The sequence below is a fragment of the Delphinapterus leucas genome, chromosome 8 (assembly GCF_059928025.1).
Source record: "Delphinapterus leucas isolate spDelLeu-1000000601 "Yukka" chromosome 8, BTC_Dleu_Yukka2, whole genome shotgun sequence".
In the NCBI taxonomy this organism is placed as follows: Eukaryota; Metazoa; Chordata; class Mammalia; order Artiodactyla; family Monodontidae; genus Delphinapterus; species Delphinapterus leucas.
Window position 1 is genome coordinate 108,103,122 of NC_143136.1, and position 22,985 is coordinate 108,126,106.

Genomic DNA, 22,985 nt, shown 5'->3' on the forward strand with positions numbered 1-22,985 from the left:
TGCCCATAATTACTAAATAAACAATAAAATCAAGTGCCAGATTTCCCCCAATTACTTCTCAAAGTCAACACAACTGAACACATTCATAACAAGCCAAGTTTAAAATTAACTTTCTTGTTACAGAGACTCTGAGACAGTGCAATCTTTTGCTAGACACTGCTTTAAACCCCAAATCAAAAGTTCATCTGTTATCAGATTAAAAGGAAAATTTAAATTGAGATTTAAAAAAAAAAAACCCATGGCTTACACAGATATGTTATATTATCCCTTTAGGAATGTTTTGTTTTAATTATAAAAATGTAAAAAGAAAAGTCCATGTTTGAATTAGAGATCCCATAGTTCAAATGTCCAAGCAAAGAGGTTTCTGTTAAGCTAGCATGACATATCTTATACTTACATCATTATAATAACCTGCATCAGGCTGAATTGCCCGCATATCTCTCTGGTCTCTTTGCCATATTCTATTCTGTTAAAAATAAATTAATTAATCAATCAATATATTGTCTAATTATACTCAATCTGAAACGTAAGTAAATATTTACAAAATGCAAGCTGTCGTTAAATGGGGAAAAAAGAAGACTAAAACTTTTTCATTATGTTCTAAAACAGATAATAGTGGGTATCTTAAGAGATTTCCCCTCTTATCACACTGACATTGCTTAGAATTTCCCTCCCTTCTTTACTCATATTATGCCCAACCAATCATCCAAGATGCTGCTGACCCCAACACATTCTCACTGACCATACCTTAGTAAAAGGAAAAAGGTTAAGGGGTAGACAGACATTCCCAATTCCTTCAAAATCCTCAGCACAAAACAATTCCTCTTATCTTGGTGTTGGTTTTCTTAATTCCTCCCAAACTTTCCTAGGCTAGTTTTCCAACTGAAACACCTGAAAAAGCCTAAATCTGTCTTTACCTCTGAATGAATATTTTTGCTATGTGCCTGCAACATACTAATTATGCCCAATATGCATATAGGTCTTTTAACAACTTGTCTCAGGTAATGAAAAGCAGACAAATTTTCTTCACAGGAGGCAGAGCAGACCAAAACCTGATTAATGTGGAGTTAGCAATGAAAAAAGCAAATCACAGAGGCTTAAGACAAGAAAGGTTAAGACAAGTAAATAAAGAAGTCAAAGGGGAGATATGCCAAGCTGACACAGGTTTAGGCAGACCCCTACTCTGCCTTTATTTGCCATGTCAGAGTTGGTTTCACCCTGTAAGACTGTAGTAGGTGCTCAACCCTCCAAGTAAACAGAGCCCTTTTCCCTGAGGGGTTTGGAGAGTCGTGTTCTGATGCCAGTGTCTTGGACATGCAAGTCACTATTCTGAACACATGTTCTAATACAAATATTCTTATGTTGGTAGTCTCTTAACATTTCATATACACTGTGGGTTTAACAAGTGTTTTAAAGTTGGCCTAGTTGGACAAAAGTACCCTCTTCTGAAATACAGTGTGAACCTTTAGAACAAAACCTATTTTTAAGTTGGAGTCTAATAATTTGAGATTATTCATGCATGCAAAGAGTAAAAAAAAAAAAGTACTCTTTTTTTATTGAGGTGATTGGCCTCATTTGAAATTCTACTTCATCCTACTAATTCAAAAAACACAGGTATACTTATTACCCGGCATTATAAAAACTTTCTTCTTTTTAAGAAACCAAAGTTTGGTCATCTGAAGTACATTAACTGTACTTACCTCCAAATACTTAATTACAGATGGATTATAGTCTATGGTTTTTCGGTTTACTGCTTTTCTCATTCGTTTGCCATCAAAGGTAAGCTGTTGCATTGCTTGCTGCTGTGCAAAATCAGGTCGCTTATAAAATAGTTGTCGAGGTGCCTGGTGTTGGAACCTTGGCATATGGAAAAAACGAGGAGGAGAACCAATTTCTGTAGCCATGGTGATGTTTTCCTTCTAGGACACTAGGGTAAGGAAAAAGTACTGTCACTACAAACATATCAGCACTATAACACTGCCTGAAAATATTTTTAAATGAACATTTTTTTACACTTCTCTTCCTTTTCCTAATATGCACCATTTTTAGCTTTTAGTCAACCTATTTCCAAAATGAACTATTAAATTTAATGGCAGAGACCAGTTACACATTTGAAAAAGGTCAATTCACAGAATAAATGCGAATAAGTATTTGCTGTAAAATTTAGCCTGATCGAAGGAAAAATCACTGTTTATAACAGCTTGGGGCAATTGTGTTGTGCACGTGTGGGGTGGGTAAATTGTGGAGGGTAAGGAAGGTAAAATCACTGAGAACTGTTCACATTTTTAAAATGAAGTTTTCATTAGATGTTTGATAGTAAAACACATCATTTTAAGTTTATCGTAAGACCCCCATGTTATATAAGAGTCACTAAAAAATTTTAAAACCTGACATTTTGTCCTTTTAAATTTCCTAGGACTAGTGTAAAAAGTGGAATAAACTATCTTACTTCATATGAATGCTAAAAGTATGTATATCTAATTTCAGGCTCAAAGTAACTACCACAGAAACTTATTTCTCAGTATGTGGATTTACATATTTATAAGGCAATATTAAGCTAACATCTGAAGAAAAAAATGTTAAGAGCTTACAGTTTTTCAACTTTAGTGTTCTCCAATTAAACTTACATTCCAATAATACAAATATGCATGATTTAAAACCACATTTTCAAGCATATTTTAAAAATCAGACCATGAAAAAAAAAATCAGACCATGAAAAAACACATAAAGGGTGTTATAACCATTTTGGTAATTTTGTTTGAAAATGAGGAATGATTAGACTCTCTATTATTTTTCTATATTCTTACATTTGCCTTTCTTCATTCAAGACACTAAATAGGGCTTCCCTGGTGGCGCAGTGGTTGAGAGTCAGCCTGCCGATGCAGGGAACACGGGTTCGTGCCCCGGTCCGGGAAGATCCCACGTGCCGCGGAGCGGCTAGGCCCGTGAGCCATGGCTGCTGAGCCTGTGTGTCTGGAGCCTGTGCTCCACAACGGGAGAGGCCCCAACAGTGAGAGGTCCGCGTACCGCAAAAACAAAAAACAAACAAACAAAAAAAGGCACTAAATAAAGGACCTGAAAATAAACCTGTGATTTCCTCTGGATGAAAATATTCTTAGTACTAGCTAATTCACCCTTGTCCCTTTAGTATCTCCTGAAACCATTTAATAATGATAACAGAAAGGAAATGGGGCAGGAGGAGGGGTAGGGGTAGGGGTAGGGGTAGGGGTAGGAGTGGGGGTGGGGTGGGGGTGGGGGTGGGGAGATAAGTCCTGACTCCCAAGACACCAAAAGTAAACACTGCAATTAAACGTGCATCTAATACATATTACTCCCACTACTCTGGAGCAATCCCAGAAGACCCCTGACAAATGTTCATCTGTAATGAGATGAGACACATTCTCAGGCTGTGTGTATATTAAATTAGAATGCAATAAGGTTGGTGAAGGAATCTGTTTATTCAGCTATCCCATAAATCCAACCAAGTTTCAGCATGCAGATTTCAATTAACGGCTTTAATTCAGATGTCTACTCCAGTAATTCTAAAAGGATGCAGCTTTGAAAAGTATATTTTAAAATTACTATTTTTTTCACTTTATAATCATCAAATTTCTAATTTTATTAGAATAAAATTATCCTAATATTCTAGTTTCTAATATTATTGATATCAAATGAGAATAAAGATTTTTACACGTATCAAAAGAGGCTTAAAAATTATTCAGCCAAAAAAACAAGGGAATGAAGTGCTGACACATGCTACAACATGGATGAATCTCAAAAACACTACCCAAGTGAAAGAAGCCAGACGTAAAAGGTCACATATTGTATGATTTCATTTATACCCAAATCCAGAACAGGCTAATACATAGTGACAGAAAGCATATTAGTGGTTGCCAGGGGCAGGGGAAGGGCAGAATGGGCAATGACTGCTTAATGGGAATGGGGTTTCCTTTGGGGACGATGAAAATGTGTGGAACCAGGCAGAGGTGGTGGCTGCACGACACTGTGAATATACTAAGTGGTGCTGAATTACACACTTTAAAATGGTTAAGACAGTGAATTTCATGTTATATGACTTTTACCTCAGTTAAAGAATGGGGGGTTTAAACTGCTGGAAAAACTTTTATATGGAGAGTAGATGAAACATTATCAGAAAGCTGATGGTATTAAAGCTGGGTGACGGGTACCTGGATGTAAAGCACTAACCAAGAGCCAAACCAAGGATCTACTGTACAAATATGAGGAAAATGACTGAAGTCAAATACAAAACAACCAATGTGTTATTACTAACACTTGAATAATTCACATGTTAAAGCTAGAAAAAATATTACTCCTTCATTTAAGACCTTTCCATTTACAGATTTGTTGAGCAAAACCTGTTCTGTAAAAAAGGCCTTTAACTTTTCCTTGAATGGTCAAGTACCACTTGTGTTCTAGAAATAAAGGTCTGGCATGGGGACTTACTTCCCTGGTGGCGCAGTCCACATGCTGTGGAGCAACTAAGCCCATGCGCCACAACTACTGAGCTTGTGCCCTAGAGCCCGCAAGCCACAACTACTAAGCCTGAGTGCTGCAACTACTGAAGCCAGCGCGCCTAGAGCCCGTGCTCCGCAACAAGAGAAGCCTGCGTGCCACAACGAAGAGTAGCGCCCGCTCGCCGCAACTAGAGAAAGCCCGCGCACAGCAACAAAGACCCAACACAGCCAAAAAAAAAAAATTAGAAATGTCCAGCATGAAGAAAATGAAAAAAATATTATATTCTAAATCAAAATCCAGCCCTAAAATAAAACAAGAAAAGCTCCTAACAATACAGTAACCAGTCTTCATAAATGCCTTACACACTTCAGCTTCACTTCTGCAAACCACTGTAACTTGCCCAAAGTCAAAACAGAGCCTCTTAGTGGCTGTTATGAGCTGAACTGTGTCCCCCCAAAAATTCATACATTGAAGTCCTAACTTCCAGTACCTCAGAATGTGACTGCACTTGGAGATAAAGCCCTAACCCTTGTGACTGGCATCCCAATAAGAGAAGGATATTAGGACACAGGCATGCACAGAAGGAAGGCCATGTGAAAACATGGAAGACGAAAGCCATCTACAAGCCAAGAAGAGAGGTCTCAGAAGAAACCAACCCCCTGCTCACACCTTAATCTCAGATTTCTTACTTCCAAAACTGAGAAAATTAATTTCTGTTGTTTAAGCCACACAGTCTGTGGCACTTTGCCATGGCAACCCTAGCAGACTAACACAGAGGCAGAGGCAGAGCAAAATACCTGGACCTCCTGACTCTCCTTCAAATCTTCTTCCTTTGGGTTGCCAAAAGATTTCAGCAATAATGATATAGCAGCTTTCAATGACTGAAACAGCAGAAAACTTGATATATGAGGTTGAAAAATGAATGACCCAGATAGGAAAACCATCAATCAAATCATTAAAACTATCCTTTTCAGGCTTCACTCAGGACTATACTTCAAGGAACTATATATATAACCAAATACAGAAAAAGAAATAAGAGCTTTATCTTTCATAAAAATAATTACTGTAATTTCTACTCACTGAAGTACTCACACTTGAGCTACACTAACAGAAGAGAACAATTTAAACCAGAAGGCAGGGTTGTCCCCAAAGCATATTCATCTCATATCTGGGGTAGAGCGGGAGGGAGGGAGATAAGAGGGGATGGGGTGGGGAGAATGGGGCTGTAGGCAACACAGAAACTGAGGCAGAATGAGCATAAGTAATTTGCGTATGATTATTAAACACATACTAACAATAGAACCAAATTGCTAAGGAAAAAAAATCACCTGAATCATTGAATTCATGTCTTTCTCATACACACAAACCTTCAATGTTTAAAGAAATCAGCACAGTTTTATCAAGTGCCTACTTTTTATTACACCTAGCACAGGGTACAACATATTGTCGTAATTCACTGAATATCACTTCTAAGTTCACAGATTTCATACTTTGTGTTTTTTGGTCCCCATCTCTATTTTTCGCAAATACAAAGACTCCTCTGAAGTCACAAAAGTCTGCAGCATATTCTTAGCCTTCAAGCTTAAAACTACTCTCCAAAATTAGGCAGGTCATGCCACTTCTCTGCATCTGTTTTCTCAACCTGGACAACAAGTCTAATGTAGATAACTTCAAAGATCCTTTTTGCTCAAAGATATTATTTTGCATGAAATATATTATTCTTTTAGCCAATGTACTGACTAGTCTGTTGAACAAACTGGAATACCCAGATGCGTTTGTGTATGCAAATCCATACAAGCATTATAATTCTGCTTCTTGTCCCAACTATTACAAAATAACCTTTTATAATCTTAGTCATGTGATACTACCAAGGTTATAAATGAAGATAGGGAAAAAACCACAAATGTTTTCTTTTTTTAACAGCTTTATTGGGATGTAATTTACATACCATAATTTCAACACTTTAATGTATACAATTCAGTGGTTCTTAGTGTAACCACTAAAAGACTTGTGTAACCATCACAACATCCAATTTTAGATTTCTGTCCCCCCACAAAAAAACCCATTACACATTTACAATGCTTTTTCATTCTCCTCAACCCTCTCAGTCCTAGGCAATCACCAATCCACTTTCTGCCTCTACAGATTTGCTCTTCTGGGCATTTCATATAAATGGGACCATACAATACGTGATCTTTCGTGAGTGGCTGCTTTTACTTTACATAATGCTTTCATGGTTCATCCATGTTGTAACATGGATCAATATTTCATTCCTTTTTATAGCTGAATGCTATTCTATTGTATGGATATTCCACATTTTGTTTATTCATTTATCAGATTGACATCTGAGTTTTTTCCAACTTTTGTTTGTATAAACATGCTTCTGTGAACATTCACGTACAAGCTTTTGTGCAAACATAAGTTTTTATTTCTGTTAGGTATATATTTAGTAGTGGAACTGCTGGGTCATACGGTAACTCTATGTTTAACATTTGGAGGAACTGTCAAGCTGTTCTGCAAAGTGGCCACCCATTTTACATTCCCACCAGCAATGTATGTGGGTTTCAATCTCTTGTCTTTTAGCCTAGCATGTCATCTATACTGGAAAACGTTTCACATGTAGTTGAGAAGGATGCGTAATTTACTGTTCGGTTGAGTGTTCTGTAGACATTTATTAGGTCTTGATAATTCAGAGTGTTGTCCAAGTCTTCTATATCCTTGTTGATCTTCTACCTAATTGTTCTATCCATTATTGACCATGGAGTACTGAAGCCTCTACCTAATGTTGTGGAATTATCTATGTCTTCCTTCAATTCTTCGTGTATTTTGCTATTTTCTTCTTCATGTATTTTGGTTTTATCTTATTCAGGACACATATGTTAATAATTTTTGTATCTTCCCTTTTTTATCATAAAATGTCCCTTTTCATATCTAGTAATTTTTTGTTTGTTTTAAAGTCTATTTTTTCTGGTATTAGTATAGCCACTTCAGCATGCTTATGGTTGCTATATGCATGATGTATATTTTTTCATCCTTTTACTTTGTACACATTAGACCTTTGAATCCAAGGAGTGTCTCCTATAGAAAACATTTTTTTAAATCCAGTTTGACAATATATGACTTTTGATTGTATTGTTTAATTCATTACATGTAGTTTTTATTGTTGATATGGTAGGATTTATTTATGTTTAACACTTTACCTTTGGTTTTCTACATGTCTCATGTTTTTGTTTTTTGTTATTGTTCCTCCATTTTCCTTTTTTTTACATATTAATTTTATGATTAATAACATGATTGTCATGTTCTACCAAATAAACAGACAACTTTTATATATGAATTGCCATTACAGCAAATCTCTAGATCACTTTGGGAAGAATTGATATATTTAAAATATTGATAGTCATTATTTACAAAGATATCTTTTTTAACATCTTTATTGGAGTATAATTGCTTTACAATGGTTAGTTTCTGCTTTATAACAAAGTGAATCAGTTATATATATACATATGTTCCCATATCTCTTCCTTCTTGCATCTCCCTGCCTCCCACCCTCCCTATCCCACCCCTCTAGGTGGTCACAAAGCACCGAGCTGATCTCCCTGTGCTATGTGGCTGCTTCCCACTAGCTATCTATTTTACGTTTGGTAGTGTATGTATGTCCATGCCACTCTCTCACTTTGTCCCCGCTTACCCTTCCCCCTCCCCATATCCTCAAGTCCATTCCCTAGTAGGTCTGTGTCTTTATTCCCATCTTGCCCCTAGGTTCTTCATGACCTTTTTTTTTTCTTAGATTCCATATACACGTGTTAGCATATGGTATTTTTCTCTTTCTGACTTACTTCACTCTGTATGACAAACTCTAGGTCCATCCACCTCACTAAAATAACCCAATTTCGTTTCTTTTTATGGCTGAGTAATATTCCATTGTATATATGTGCCACATCTTCTTTATCCAGTCATCTGTTGATGGACACTTAGGTTGCTTCCATGTCCTGGCTATTGTAAATAGAGCTGCAATCAACATTTTGGTACATGACTCTTTTTGAATTATGGTTTTCTCAGGGTATATGCCCAGTAGTGGGACTTTTAGTTTTTTAAGGAACCTCCATACTCTTCTCCATAGTGGCTGTATCAATTTACATTCCTACCAACAGTGCAAGAGGGTTCCCTTTTCTCCACACCCTCTCCAGCATTTATTGTTTGTAGATTTTTTGATGATGGCCATTCTGACCGGTGAACCACAAATGCTTTTCTTAAAGAAAAGTCATTACAAGTTTCACATTGTAGAATTGTGCTAAACAATAACTCATTTTATTGAACCTAACTTCTAATTAAAGTAATAAAAGCTCTATACTAGTAGTAACACAAGCTCAAAAATTAGAGCAACAATAGCAGAATGAACAGAAAGAGATTTATGAGATGTAAGACTTAAATTGAAAATTATATAGCAAAAGTTATTAATAATGAGCAGGCACCACCAAATTCACTGAGGCAGTTACTAGTTACTGGCTATGAATACATACTTAGGAACTGTTGAATTTGTTGAAAAAAACCCTGTGACATGGGGAAGCATAACAAGAAATGTAATTCATTTCAAGAAGTAATCAATGAGCACTAACTACTTGACAGGCTAAAGACAGACACACACACAAAGTCTGTCCTCAAGACTGACAGTTCATCAGAACAGAAGAGCTCATCAAGAAAGCAATGTGAGAATACTACTAAACTGAGAATCTACTATGCTTGTTTACCAGGAACTATCCATAGGCAATAGGGATATAACACAGGATGCTTACTGCACAGTTCAGCCTCAAGAAGTTTAAATTCAGGGTGGGGTGGGGGAAGGTTGGAGGAAAAGACAGAAGAAACAAAAATAAGTAACATTCATTCATTCAGCACACCACATCCTGAATAATCTTTTCCCCAACCAAACGTAATCCAAAATAATCTTCCCCAAGCAAACATTTCTGACTCCATGAGAAAAATTTTACCATCACAGCCAATCTCCAACTAAAACACAGGCGGAAAGGTGTACAGTTGACTCTTGAACAATGCGGGGTTAACCTGAGTATAACTTATAGTCAGCCCTCCATATCCACGGTTCTTCGCAACTTCAGATTCAACCAACAAATGGACCATGCAGTACTGTAGTATTTACTACTGAAAACCATCTGTGTCTAAGTGGACCTGCACAGATCAAACCCACATTGGTCAAGGGTCAAATGTATTTTTTATTGGAAAATAACATTACTAAACCTTAACTAATTCAACAAATTCAATCCAAAATGAATTTACTAAATGCTTCACACAATTGAATAAAAATATCTTTACGATTCAGGAGGGTAGATCTGAAAAGAAACCTCCATGGCCTGAAAGTTCATCAATTGCTCTGAAGTAATGTTTTTCCTTTAAACCAGAAGTCATATCCTATTGGTGGTTCCTAAAATCAATGTGGCTGACAACTAGTATTACTTTAATAATTTAAAAAATAGAACAGACAAGATTGAACCACACATTTTAAAGGAAAGAACTGCTTCTGTAAAACTTGTTTTGGTTGTACATGTGTGTACACTAGGTCACAATGTAAAAAAGTATTTCCTTCCTGTTAATTTGTCAAAAATGAAAGCAGGGCTTCCCTGGTGGCGCAGTGGTTGAGAGTCCGCCTGCCGACGCAGGGGACACAGGTTTGTGCCCCGGTCCGGGAAGATCCCACGTGCCACGGAGCGGCTGGGCCCGTGAGCCATGGCCGCTGAGCCTGCGCGTCCGGAGCCTGTGCTCCGCAATGGGGGGCGGCAGTGGCCACAACAGTGAGAGGCCCGCATTCCGCAAAAAAAAAAAAAAGTGAAAGCAAATGGTTTAATGTTAACAAACCGTTCAGTGAAGACCACAGTTTCTTATTTATGCTATCTTCTGCTTATGATGACTTAATTTCTGCTGCCACTGAGAATCCATAGCCAAATAAGTTCAAATACAGCATCTGTCTAGTGTGGGTACAGTGCCTGGCTACAGTAGCTATGGCACCAGAATCTGGTTGAACTATGAAATATAACAATTCTTACCGTGTCAACCACTAATCAGAGCTTTCTGATCAGCACATGAAAGCTTGTTTCCCCAAACTGAAAGAATTCTAACCGAAAGCAAACTACTGATGCATTAAATAGTTAGGATAGCAAGTACAATTACTGAAGGGCTTTTAAAAATAACAAAAGATTTTAAGATCACCACCCTCATTAACACAAACCTGCTCCCCTAGGTCAGAACCTCAGCCTGGGAACCTCTACTGAAGATTATCACCAGACCATTAGGTCCTGAGATGGAGAATCTACCCTAAAAGAGACCTGATACCTAATCTGCCATAGAACTTTGAGGGGATCTACACGAGTGGTAAAGAAAAAGGCCAATAACACAGTGATCAATATGTTCTCTCTTCAATGTCCAATCATTGATAAATATGAATCCTGAACAAATCAGGAGACGTTATGTTGAGACCATGCCATCTTTTTTTTTTTTTTTTTTTTTTTTTGCGGTATGCGGGCCTCTCACTGTTGTGGCCTCTCCCGTTGCGGAGCACACGCTCCGGACGCGCAGGCTCAGCAGCCATGGCTCAGCGGCCATGGCTTAGGGGCCAAGCCGCTCCGCGGCATGTGGGATCTTCCCGGACCAGGACACGAACCCGTGTCCCCTACATCGGCAGGCGGACTCTCTACCACTGCGCCACCAGGGTAGCCCTCCATCTTTTAAAGAATAAACAAGAAGGCAACTGTTTAAATAAGTAGTTTTTAAGAGTTCACGATTCTGTATCTTGCTGATGACTAAATCTGACATTAAAGATCAACTTTACTTAACTCTCAGTGTAGGAGTTTTCCAACTTTTATTGCTTTCAGCCTCAGATTTACCTGCATAATTCTTTGTAACTTGGGGTAAGCAGCTTTGGTTGTATAGTTAGGTACAAGGGTACTGAAACATTTTAGTGGATACTGCACTCGACCAGTTTAATATACATGTTACGTGGTACTGTATTTGGGCTTTTACATTCAGTTTTCTGTGCCATTTCAAAAGCTAACTTTAATATTTAATGAACATATGACCACAAATCTGACTGTCTACTCAACTGGAAAGTAACAACTCAATATTTCAAAAGTGTGATTCTGGGATAAGGGACCTGTACCATCAACGGTTTTCAATGGAGATAAAGTCAGTGGTTATTGGATATGTTTATTTCCCCTTGTCATTAGCATAGAAAGAGGACTTTCCATTCTTAAACTTTTCAAACTGCATTGTAATTTATCAACTGTCTAAACCAATAAAAACTGGACAAACCAATTCTCACTGGAATAGCGAACTACCTTTGTAAAAGTAAACAGAAACCATGCCCCATTTTCTAGATAAGGTAAGTAATCATAAAGTGACCTCCTAAATTAAAGATAAGGAATTCAAAGATTCAAGTGTGAGTTGAAGTCAGCAGTTCCTAAGGCCAGACTTTAAGGGTCTCATCTTCATTCTGATTTAATAGTATGGGATATGAACTGGGCAGCAGAGTTTTAAAAGCTCCCAGGTGATACGTTAGTGTGGCAAAATTTGGGAACCACTGGACAAAGTAACTTGGATAGCTTACTTCTGAAACAGTTTCTTTTCTTTTTTTTAGCTGCACCCTGCAGCTTGTGAGATCTTAGTTCCCCAACCAGGGATCGAACCCCGGCCACAGCAGTGAAAGCGCCAAGTCCTAATCACCGGACCACCAGGGAATTCAATGAAACAGTTTCTTTATAGCAGCAAATTCTTAAAACTTTTTATTTCAGGACCGCTTTACTCTTTTTTGTTGTTGTTGTTGTTGTTTTGTGGTACGCGGGCCTCTCACTGTTGTGGCCTCTCCCGTTACGGAGCACAGGCTCCGGACGCACAGGCCCAGAGGCCACGGCTCGCGGGCCCAGCCGCTCCACGGCATGTGGGATCTTCCCGGACCAGGGCACGAACCCGTGTCCCCTGCATCGGCAGGCGGACTCTCAACCACTGCGCCACCAGGGAAGCCCTACTCTTAAAATTGAGGATTTCCCCCCAATTTTTGTTAATTGTTGTATTTATATCCATAGATACTTGCCATATTAGAAATTAAAACAGAAAAATCCAAAGTATTTATTAATTTAATTTAGAATAATGATAAACCTATTATAATAACTATTTTGCCTTCACCAGAAACAAGTAATGAGAGACTGGCATTGTTTTTCACATTTTTGCAAATCTCCTTAATGTCTAGCTTAACTGAAAACAGCTGGATTCTCATGTCTGCTTCTGCATTCAATCTGCTGCAATATGTTATTATTTAGGTTAGAATACATGAAAAATATCTGGACCCACAGAGATATACATTTGGAAAAAGGAAGATTTTTATTTTAATAGCCTTCTCAGAAAACTATGGGTATTCTTTGATATTCCAACAAAACTTGACAAGTGATAGTTTATTAAATATTAACTGTAATGCAGCCTCTGAAATCACAACAGTAAGCTTTCTGTACTCTATTATATTAAAATACACTGGTTTATTTTGCACTTTGGAACTTTAAACCGTGCATGGTTTTTCAACACCATGCACTCATCACTTGGAAAACACTGGTTCCACAAAATCAGGCATTTCATCTGTCACACTTCTTACAAAACATGTAATAATCATTTTTATTAAAATCAGCATTGATCTCATCATAAAAACTATTAATTACTGGGAAACTCAACCTCACAGACACAAGTTTTCCAAAACTCTAATTCTTGCTTGAAAACTCAATTTTTATCACTGGCAACAAATACTAAGTTTCTTTCCTTGAAGCAACAGTCTACTTACATTCATCTTCAAGAAAAATATTTAACATATACTCAAGAAGTCTGAATGCCATAGCTTGTCATTCTTTTCATTTAAATTTATTTAATTTTTTTATATACTTTAAAAAATTACAGTTGATTTACAATATTGTGTTAACTTCTGCTGTACAGCAAAGTGATTCAGTTACACATATGTATACATTTTTTTGTATATTCTTTTCCATTATGGTTTATCACAAGATATTGAATCTAGTTCTCTGTGCTATACTGTAGGACCTTGTTGTTTATCAACTTTACATGTAATGGTTTGCATCTACTAACCCCAAACTATCACTCCATCTCTCCCCCTCCCCTCCTCCCCCTCTGACAACCACAAGTCTGTTCTCTATGTCTGTGAATCTGTTTCTGTTTCACAGATAAGTTCATTTGTGTCATATTTTAGATTCCACATACGATAACATACGGTATTTGTCTTTCTCCTTCTGACTTACTTCACTTAATATGATAATCTCTAGGTCCATCCATATTGCTGCAAATGGCATTATTTCATTCTTTTTTATGGCTGAGTAGCATTCCATTGTATATACGTACCACATCATCTTTATCCATTCATCTGTCGATGGATATTTAGGTTGCTTCCATGTCTTGGCTATTGTGAATAGTGCTGCTATGAACATAAGGGTGCATGTACCTTTTGAATTATAATTTTAACTGGATATATGCCAAGGAGTGGGATTGCTGGATCATATGGCAACTCTATTTTTAGTTTTTTGAGGAACCTCCATACCGTTTTCCATAGTGGCTGCACCAATTTACATTCCCACCAATGGTGTAGAAGAGCTCCCTTTTCTCCACACTCTCCATCATTTGTTATTTGTAGACTTTTTAATGATGGCCATTCTGACCAGTGTGAGGTGATACCTCATGGTAGTTTTGATTTGCATTTCTCTAATAATTAGCAATGTTGAGCATCTTTTCATGTGCCTGTTGGCCGTCTGTATGTCTTCTTTGGAGAAATGTCTATTTAAGTTCTCTGCCCATTTTTCGATTGGGTTTTTGTTGTTGAGTTGTATGAGCTGTTTGTGTATTTTGGAAATTAATCCCTTGTCGGTCACATAGTTTACAAATATTTTCTCCCATTCCACAGGTTGTCTTTTTGTTTTGTATTGCTTCCTTTGCTGTGCAAAAGCTTGTAAGTTTGATTAGGTCACATTTGTTTATTTTGCTTTTATTTCTATAGCCTTGGGTGACTGACCTAAGAGAACACTGATACAATTTATGTCGAAGAATGTTTTGCCTATGTTCTCTTTTAGGAGTTTACAGTGCCATGTCTTACTTAAGGCTTTAAGCCATTTTGAATTTATTTTTGTGTATGGTGTGAGAGTGTGTTAACTTTATTGATTTACATGCAGCTGTCTGACTTTCCCAACACCACTTGCTGTAGAGACTATCTTTCTCCCATTGTATGTACTTGCCTCCTCTGATGGAAATTAGTTGATCTTAGTTGTGTGGGTTTGTTTCTGAGTGGTCTTTTCTGTTTCATTGATCCAGATATCTGTTTTTGTGCCAATACCATGCTGTTTTGATTGCTTTAGCTTTGTAGTAGTCTCTGAAGTCTGGGAGGGTTATCCCTCCTGCTTTGTTCTTTTTCCTCAGGATTGCTTTGGCAATTCTGGGTCTTTTATAGTTCCATGTTAACTTCAGGATTATTTGTTCTAGTTCTGTGAAAATGTAATGGGTAATTTGATTGGGATCACATTGAATCTGTAGATTGCTTTGGGCAGTATGGCCATTTTAACAATATTAATTCTTCCAATCCAAGAGCATGGGATACCTTTCCATTTCTTTGAATCATCTTCAATTTCCTTTATTAGTTTTATAGTCCTCAGCATATAAGTCGTTCACCTCCTTGGGCAGGTTTATTCCTATACACTTTTATCTTTTAAAGCAGTTCTAGGTCCACAGCAAAAGTGAGCAGAAGGCACAGAGTTCCTGCGCACAGTACCCCTCCCTCACAACATTCAGCATCAGACTGAAAGTTAAAATCAGTGTACCAATATTAACACATCACTATCACCCAAAGCCTAAAGTTTATATAAGGGTTCACTCTCGGTGTTGTACATCCTATGGGTTTTGAAAAATGTATTCAGATTGACTTCTTTCACACAGCAGTATGTATTTAAAGTCCCTCCAGGTCTTTTCCACAATAGCTTAGCTCATTTCTTTTTAGCACTGACTAACATTCCATTGTCTGGATGTACCACTCTTTGTTTATCCACTCACCTATAAAGTATATCTTGGTTACCTAAGTTTTGGCAATTAGTAATGAAGTTACTATAAACATTCACATGCAAGTTTTTTCTATGAATTTACTTTCAACTAATTTGGTTAAACACCAAGAAGTGCGATTACTGGATCCTCTGGTAAGAGTATACTTCATTTTGGGACTTCCCTGGTGGTCCAGTGGTTAAGACTCCACACTTCCAGTAGGGGACCTGGGTTCGATCCCTGGTCAGGGAACTAGATCCCACATGCCGCAACTAAGACCCAGCACAGCCAAATAAATAATTTTTTTTAAGTATACTTCATTTTGTAAAAAACTAACAAACTGTCCAAAGTGGCTGCACCATTTTGCATTTCCACCAGCAATGAATGAGACTTTGTGTTGCTCCACAGCCTCACCAGCATTTGGTGATGTCAGTGTTTTGGATTTTAGACATTCTAACAGGTGTGCAGTGGTATCTCGTTGTTTTAATTTGCAATTCCCTAATGATGTATGATGCTAGGCATCTTTCCATATTCTTACTTGTCACCTGTATATCTTCTTTGGAGAGGTGTCTGTTCAGATCTTTTGCCCGTTTTTTAAACTGAGTTCTACATTTTCTTATTGTTAAGTTTTAAGAGTTCTCTGCATATCTTGGGTAACAGTCTTTTATCAGATATGTCTTCTGCAAATATCTTCTCTCAGTCTGTGGCTTATCTTCTCATACTCTTGATTAATTTATTTTTAAAGTTACATGCAAGGGACTCCCCTGGTGGTTCAGTGGTTAAGAATCTGCCTGCCAATGCAGGGGACACAGGTTTGAGCCCTGCTCCGGGAAGACCCCACATGCCACGGAGCAACTAAGCCCGTGTGCCACAACTACTGAAGCCCATGCTCTAGAGCCAGCATGCCAAACTACTGAAGGCTGAGCACCTAGAGCCCATGCTCCACAACAAGAGAAACCACCGAAGTGAGAAGCCCACACACAACAAAGAGTAGCCCCCGCTCGCCACAACTAGAGAAAGCCCACGCACAGCAACGAAGACCCAATGCAGCCAAAAATAAATTTATTTTAAAAATAAAATAAAATAAATAAAATATACCTGTAAAAAAAAAAAAAGCTACATGCAGCAAAATTCACTTTTTGGTATACCTTTCTAAGTTTTAACAAATGCACAGAACCATGGAACAATCAAGATGTAGAACAGTTCCACCACCCCCATATATTCCTTCACACTGGCCCGCTGTTACAGATCTCCTACCACTACTCCTAGCCCCCGGCAACCATTGATCTGTTTCCTATCCCTGTAATTGTGTGTGTGGGGGTTTTTTTGGCTGCTAGGTGCGGCATGCAGGATCTAACCTGCGACCCCTGCAGTGGAAGCATGGAGTCATAACCACTGGACCACCAGGGAAGTCCCCTCATCATTGTAGTTTCTGTCTTTTACAGAATGTCATATAAATAGAATCATACATTGTATATAGACTTTTAAGTCTGGCATTTTTTATTCAGCATAATACTTTTGAGATTCGCCAACGCTATTGCAAATTCCTTTTTTTACTGTTGAATTCTATGGACATACCACAACTGCTTATCCATTTACCAATTCAGGAGCATTTGGATTTTTTGCAGTGCTTGGCAATTTGAGCAGAATTGCTATAAACATTCACACGTACTTTTTGTGTGACCTAAGTTTTCATTTTTCATGGGTAAATATCTAGGATTGAAACTGCTGGGTCATGTTAAGTTTATGTTTAACTTTATGGAAAGCAGCCAAACTGTTTCCCAAAGTGGCTGTACCATTTTGCATTCCCAACAGCAATGCATAAAAGTTCCAGCTGCTCTACATCCTCACTTATACTTGGTATAGTCTACTAGGGGGAGGACATGGTTGTTTGTTTTGCTTTTTAGTCATTCTAATAGTAGAGAAGTAGTATCTTGTTGAGGTTTAGTTTGCATTTCCCTAGTGACTAATGATGTAGAAGCCTTTTCAGATATTTGTCACACATGTATCTTTACCAGCAAAGCTTCTTTTCAAATCTTTTGCCTATTTTTAAATTGGATTTTCGTTTTTTGGGCCACGCCACACCGCTTGCGGGATCTTAGTTCCCTGACCAGGGATTGAACCGAAGCCCTTGGCATTGAGAGGGTGAAGGCCTAATCACTGGACTGCCAGGGAATTCCCTCTGGTTATTTTCTTACTGTTGAGTTCTGAGAGTTCTTTCCATAATCTACACACAAAATCTTTATCAGATATGTGATTTGAGAATATTTTCTCTCAGTCTGTCACTTCTTTTCATTCTCTTCACCATTTCTTTCAGAGTAGAAGTTTTTCATCTTAATGCAATCAAACTTATCAACTGATTTCGTATTTTCGATTACATCTAAGAAGTCTCTATCTAAGCCAAGGCTACAAAGACTTTCTTCTGTCTTCTCCTCTGTCAATTTTATTGTTTTACATTTTCCAATTGTACTGTAAACAATTATAAAAAAGACTCATCTTTTTTCTACTGAATTGTTTTTCACATTTTGTGGGGGGTCTACCTCAATATCTTGATCACCGTAACTGTAAAGAATATCTTGAAATCAGCCAGATCTCATATCAGATTCTCCAACTATGTTGTTCTTTATCAGGTGTTTTAACAATCTGTGCTCCTTTGCCATCCTATGATTTTTTTAAAGCAGCTTATCATTGACTACCTACAAAAAATGCTTCTGGGATTCTGATCTGGTGAATCAATTTGAGGAGAAATTACACCCTAATGTTTAGTCTTCAAAACCACAAAAAGGTAAATTCTCTACAATTTCTTGGGCCTTCCTTAATTTCTTTAATCAGTTTTGTAGTTTTCGGCTCACAGATCCTGTACATATTTTGCTAGACTTATATCTATTTTTTGGTGCTTTTTAAATGGTACCATTTTTTACATATTTTCATTTCTGCAATTCCAATTAATTGTATTTCCATACTGAAATACAATAATTGTATACACTGTCTATATAACCTGAAATCTTGCTAAACTCACTTATTAGTTCTAGAAGCTTTCCTGTAGATTTCTTGGGGTTTTCTGCACAATCATGTCATCTGCAAATAGGGGCAATTTTATTTCTTCCTTTCTGTTCTAAAAGCCCTTTGTATTTCTCTTTCTTGCCTTATTGCACTGTTCTTAATTTTAGGGGGAAAAGCATTGTCTTTCACTATTAAGTATTCACTATTAAATATGACATTAGCTATAGACTTTTATAGATGCCCTTCATGAGTGAAAGAAAATCCCCTCCATTCTTAGTTAGTAAGAATTTTTAGCATGAAAGTATGAAGAATAGTATCAAACGCTTATTCTCTATCTACAAAGACTAGTATATTAATATAGTAAATTACCCCAACTGATTTTCAAATGTTGAACAGTCTTTCATTTCCAAAATAAACCACATTTATTGTGACATATTATATCCATTTTATAATTAGCTGTATTTGATACAGTCACTAATATTTTGTAACTCTTCCATCCATGTTCGTGAGGAGTATTGGTATAGTTTTATTTTCTTGTATATCTTTATCTGGTTTTGTATCAAGCCTCATATAGTGAGTTGAGAAGTGTTTCTTCTAATATCTCCTGGAAGAGACTCTATAGAACTTGCATTATTTCCTCTTTTTTTTTTTTTTGGCTGTGCAGCATGTGGGATCTTAGTTCCCTGACCAGGGATCAAACCCATGCCCCCTGCAGTGGAAGCACGGAGTCTTAACCACCGGACCGCCAGGGAACTCCCATGTATTATTTCCTCCTTACGTGTTTGGTAAACGTCACCTGTGAAACCATCTGAACATCAAGTTTCTTTTTTTGAAAGGATTTTAACTATGAAATCAGTTTCCTTAAAAGATATAGGACTGGGACTTCCCTGGCGGTCCAGTGGTTAAGACTCTGTGCTTCCAACGCAGGGGGCACAGGTTCAATCCCTGGTTGGAGAACTAGGATCCCACATGCCACGGAGCCAAATAAAAAAAAGAGAGAGAGGGACTTCCCTAGTGGTCCAGTGGTAAAGAATCCAAGCCAGGAAGAGAGCTCTCACCAGAACTTGACTATGCTGGTACCGTGATTTCAGATTTTCAGCTTCTAGAACTGTGAGAAAACAAATTTCTGTTGTTTAATCACTGTTTCAGTCTGTGGTAATTTGTTATGGCAGCCTGAGGAGACAAATACGTACTGTGTGATGAAATGGGAAGTGTAGATAAAGTGCTTTTTCTCACTTACAAAAGTATGTCATTTCTCTTGAGGGACAATTATGTAATGATAATACTCACTTTTTTTAATGGAACCCATTTTTTACTTAAAAGAATGACAGACTGTTCAGAGAGAGGTGGGGAGAGTATACAGAAGGAGGTGCCCAAATGAACCATCAGGAATGAAAGAAGGGCTATCACTACAGAGCTTACAGACATTAAAATGATAATAAGGGAATAACATGAAAATTCTATGCCCTAAAATTTAATAACTTGAGTGAAAATGAACAATTCCTGCAACAACACAAACTACTAAAAGTCACTCAAGAAGAAATAGATAACCTGAGTAGTCCTGTCTCTCTTGCTCTTTTTTTTTTTTTTTGGCTGTGTCGGGTCTTAGTTGTGGCATGCGGGATCTTTGTTGAGGCACGTGGGATCTTTCATTGCGGTGAGGGCTCTTCATTGTGGTGCGCAGGCTTAATTGCCCCCAAGGCATGTGGGATCTTAGTTCCCCAACCAGGGGTTGAACCCATGTCCCCTGCATTGGATAGGGCAGAGAGAAAGAAACAGCAAGTTCTCTGGTGTCTCTTCTTATAAAGACACTAATCCCATCATGAAGGCCCTACCTTCATGATTTCATCTAAACCTAATTATCTCCCAAAGGCCCCATCTCCAAATCCCATCACTGGGAGTTAGTGTTCCAACATACAATTCTCACAGGGACACAATTCTGTCCACAGTACACTACACTGTATTTTAAAACACACATTCAAGGTTTAACATTTAAATAAATAAATTATTTTTACTGCTTGTCAATGACATTCTTAAGTAAAATGCTTTTTTCATTTTAACTACCAGTGTGAGGTGACAGTAAACATACAGTGACTACTAACACAGTTGGTACCACTGCCTTGAATCATGTTAAGCAGCCAGCATTTTTATCCATTATTGCTTTTATACCATAAGTGCAAATGTCAACACAGTAAAAAAGCCTAATAATATCTTAGCATTATTATAAAAATAGTTCTGGCCTCAACTTGAGAATTCACCACTGCCTTACAAAGTTAAGTTCAAATAACTACCACAGAAAAAATTTTTACAAACTGCAATATTTATTAGGAATTTAAGATATTCACATAGTATTCACAATAGATACAACTAATATTTAAAACTTGATCCATTCCTAAATTTTCCAAATTCACTGATGAAAATGATCAAGCTATGCTTTCATTTGATGAATGTAAACCTTAGAAAGAAATATAAAATTCTACAGGATCTAAAAAAGAAGAAACTACCTTGGTTGGCTATCTTGGTTGTGATAAAACAAACAAAAAAATAAATAAAGCAGGCCATTTGTAAGCTATAAGCACACTCATGTTTTTATAGGATTATATCACTTACAGACAGATACGCCAGAAATATTACCAGTGATGACCTCAGGAAGGGAATTAGATGACTCAGGACAAGAAATTTAGTTTATGTTCTCTTCCAGTTTTATAGGGTCATGTCTTATATTTAGATCTTTAAGCCATTTTGAGTTTATTTGTGTATATGATGTGATGGAATGTTCTAATTTTATTGTTTTACACATAGTTGTCCAGCTTTCTCAACACCACTTGAAGAGACTGTCTTTTCTCCATTGTATAGTCTAGCCTCCTTTGTCATAGATTAATTGACCACAGGTGCATGTGTTTATTTCTCGGCTCTATTCTGTTCCATTGATCTATGTATGTGTTTTTGTGCCAATACCATGCTGTTTTGATTATGGTAGCTTTGTAACATAGTCTTAAGTCTGGAAAAGTTACACCTCTAGCTTTGTTCTTTTTTCTCAGGATGACTTTAGCAATTCTGGGTCTTTTGTGGTCCCATATAATAATCCCATCTAGGATTATCTGTTCTAGTCCTGTGGAAAATGTCACTGATATTCTGATAGGGATTACACTAAATCTGTAGATTGCTTTGGGTAGTACGGCCATTTATTTTTTTTTTTGCGGTACGCGGGCCTCTCACTGTTGTGGCCTCTCCCGTTGCGGAGCACAGGCTCTGGACGCGCAGGCTCAGCGGCCATGGCTCACGGGTCCAGCCGCTCCGCGGCATGTGGGATCTTCCTGGACCAGGGCACGAACCCGTGTCCCCTGCATTGGCAGGTGGACTCTCAACCACTGTGCCACCAGGGAAGCCCTACTGTGGCCATTTTAACAATATTAATTCTTCCAATCCAAGAGCAAAGAACATCTTTCCATTTCTTTGAATCATCTTCAATTTCCTTCAACAGTGTTTTATAGTTTTTGGCATATAGGTCTTTCACCTCCTTCGTTAAATCTATTCCTAGGTGTTTAAGTTTTTTGACACAATTTTAAACAGGATTGGTTTTTATCTTTCTGACATTTCATTATTAGTGTACAGAAACGCCACAGACTTATGCATATTAGTCTTACATCCCATTACCTTGTTGAAATCATTTATTAGTTCTAATAGTTTTTGTGTGGAGACCTTAGAATTCTCTATATAGAGTATCATGTCATCTGCAAATATTGACAGTTTTACTTCTTCCCTTCCAATTTGGATAGCTTTTATTTCTTTTCTTGTCTGATTGCTGTGGCTAGGACTTCCAACACTATGTTAAATAGAAGTGATAAGAGTGGGCATCCTTGTCTTGCTCCTGAATTTAGCAGGAAGACTAAACTCCTAGAAAAAAACATAGGCAAAACATTCTTTGACACAAATCATAGCAATATTTTCTTCGATCAGTCTCCCACAGCAAAAGAAATAAAAGCAAAAATAAACAAATGGGACCTAATCAAACTTACAAACTTTTGCTCAGCAAAGGAAACCATCAACAAAGCAAAAAGACAACCTAGGAATGGGAGAAAATATTTACAACCCATGCAACCAACAAGGGATTAATTTCCAAAATATACAAACAGGTCATACAACTCAATATCGAAAACAAACAACCTCGTCAAAAAAAAAAATGGGCAGAAGATCTAAATAGACATTTCTCCAAAGAAGACATAGATGGCCAACAGTCACATGAATAGATGCTCAACATTGCTAATTATTAAGAAATGCAAATCAAAACCACAATGAGGGGCTTCCCTGGTGGCACAGTGGTTAAGAATCTGCCTACCAGTGCAGGGAACACAAGTTTGAGCCCTGTTCCAGGAAGATCCCACATGCTGCAGAACTAAGCCTGTGTGCTCTAGAGCCCACAAGCC

General features: G+C 37.6%; 1 protein-coding gene across 8 annotated transcripts in view; it reads right to left on the reverse strand.

Annotated features, from left to right (window-relative positions):
- Window positions 1-22,985, reverse strand: part of WDR33 (WD repeat domain 33) — a 101,160-nt gene that overhangs the window by 59,698 nt on the left and 18,477 nt on the right. For 7 of the 8 annotated variants that reach the window (XM_089916925.1, XM_089916924.1, XM_089916923.1 and 4 more), the window contains exons 2-3: window positions 1,701-1,927; window positions 398-466 (exon numbers count right to left, since the gene is read on the reverse strand). In XM_089916925.1, coding sequence (XP_089773051.1) covers window positions 398-466; window positions 1,701-1,904 — 273 coding nt within the window. In that variant the 5' untranslated portion in view covers window positions 1,905-1,927. Of the gene's footprint in view, window positions 1-397; window positions 467-1,700; window positions 1,928-2,807; window positions 3,197-22,985 lie in introns of those variants that run through there. The other variant, XM_089916921.1, reaches the window with a different exon arrangement.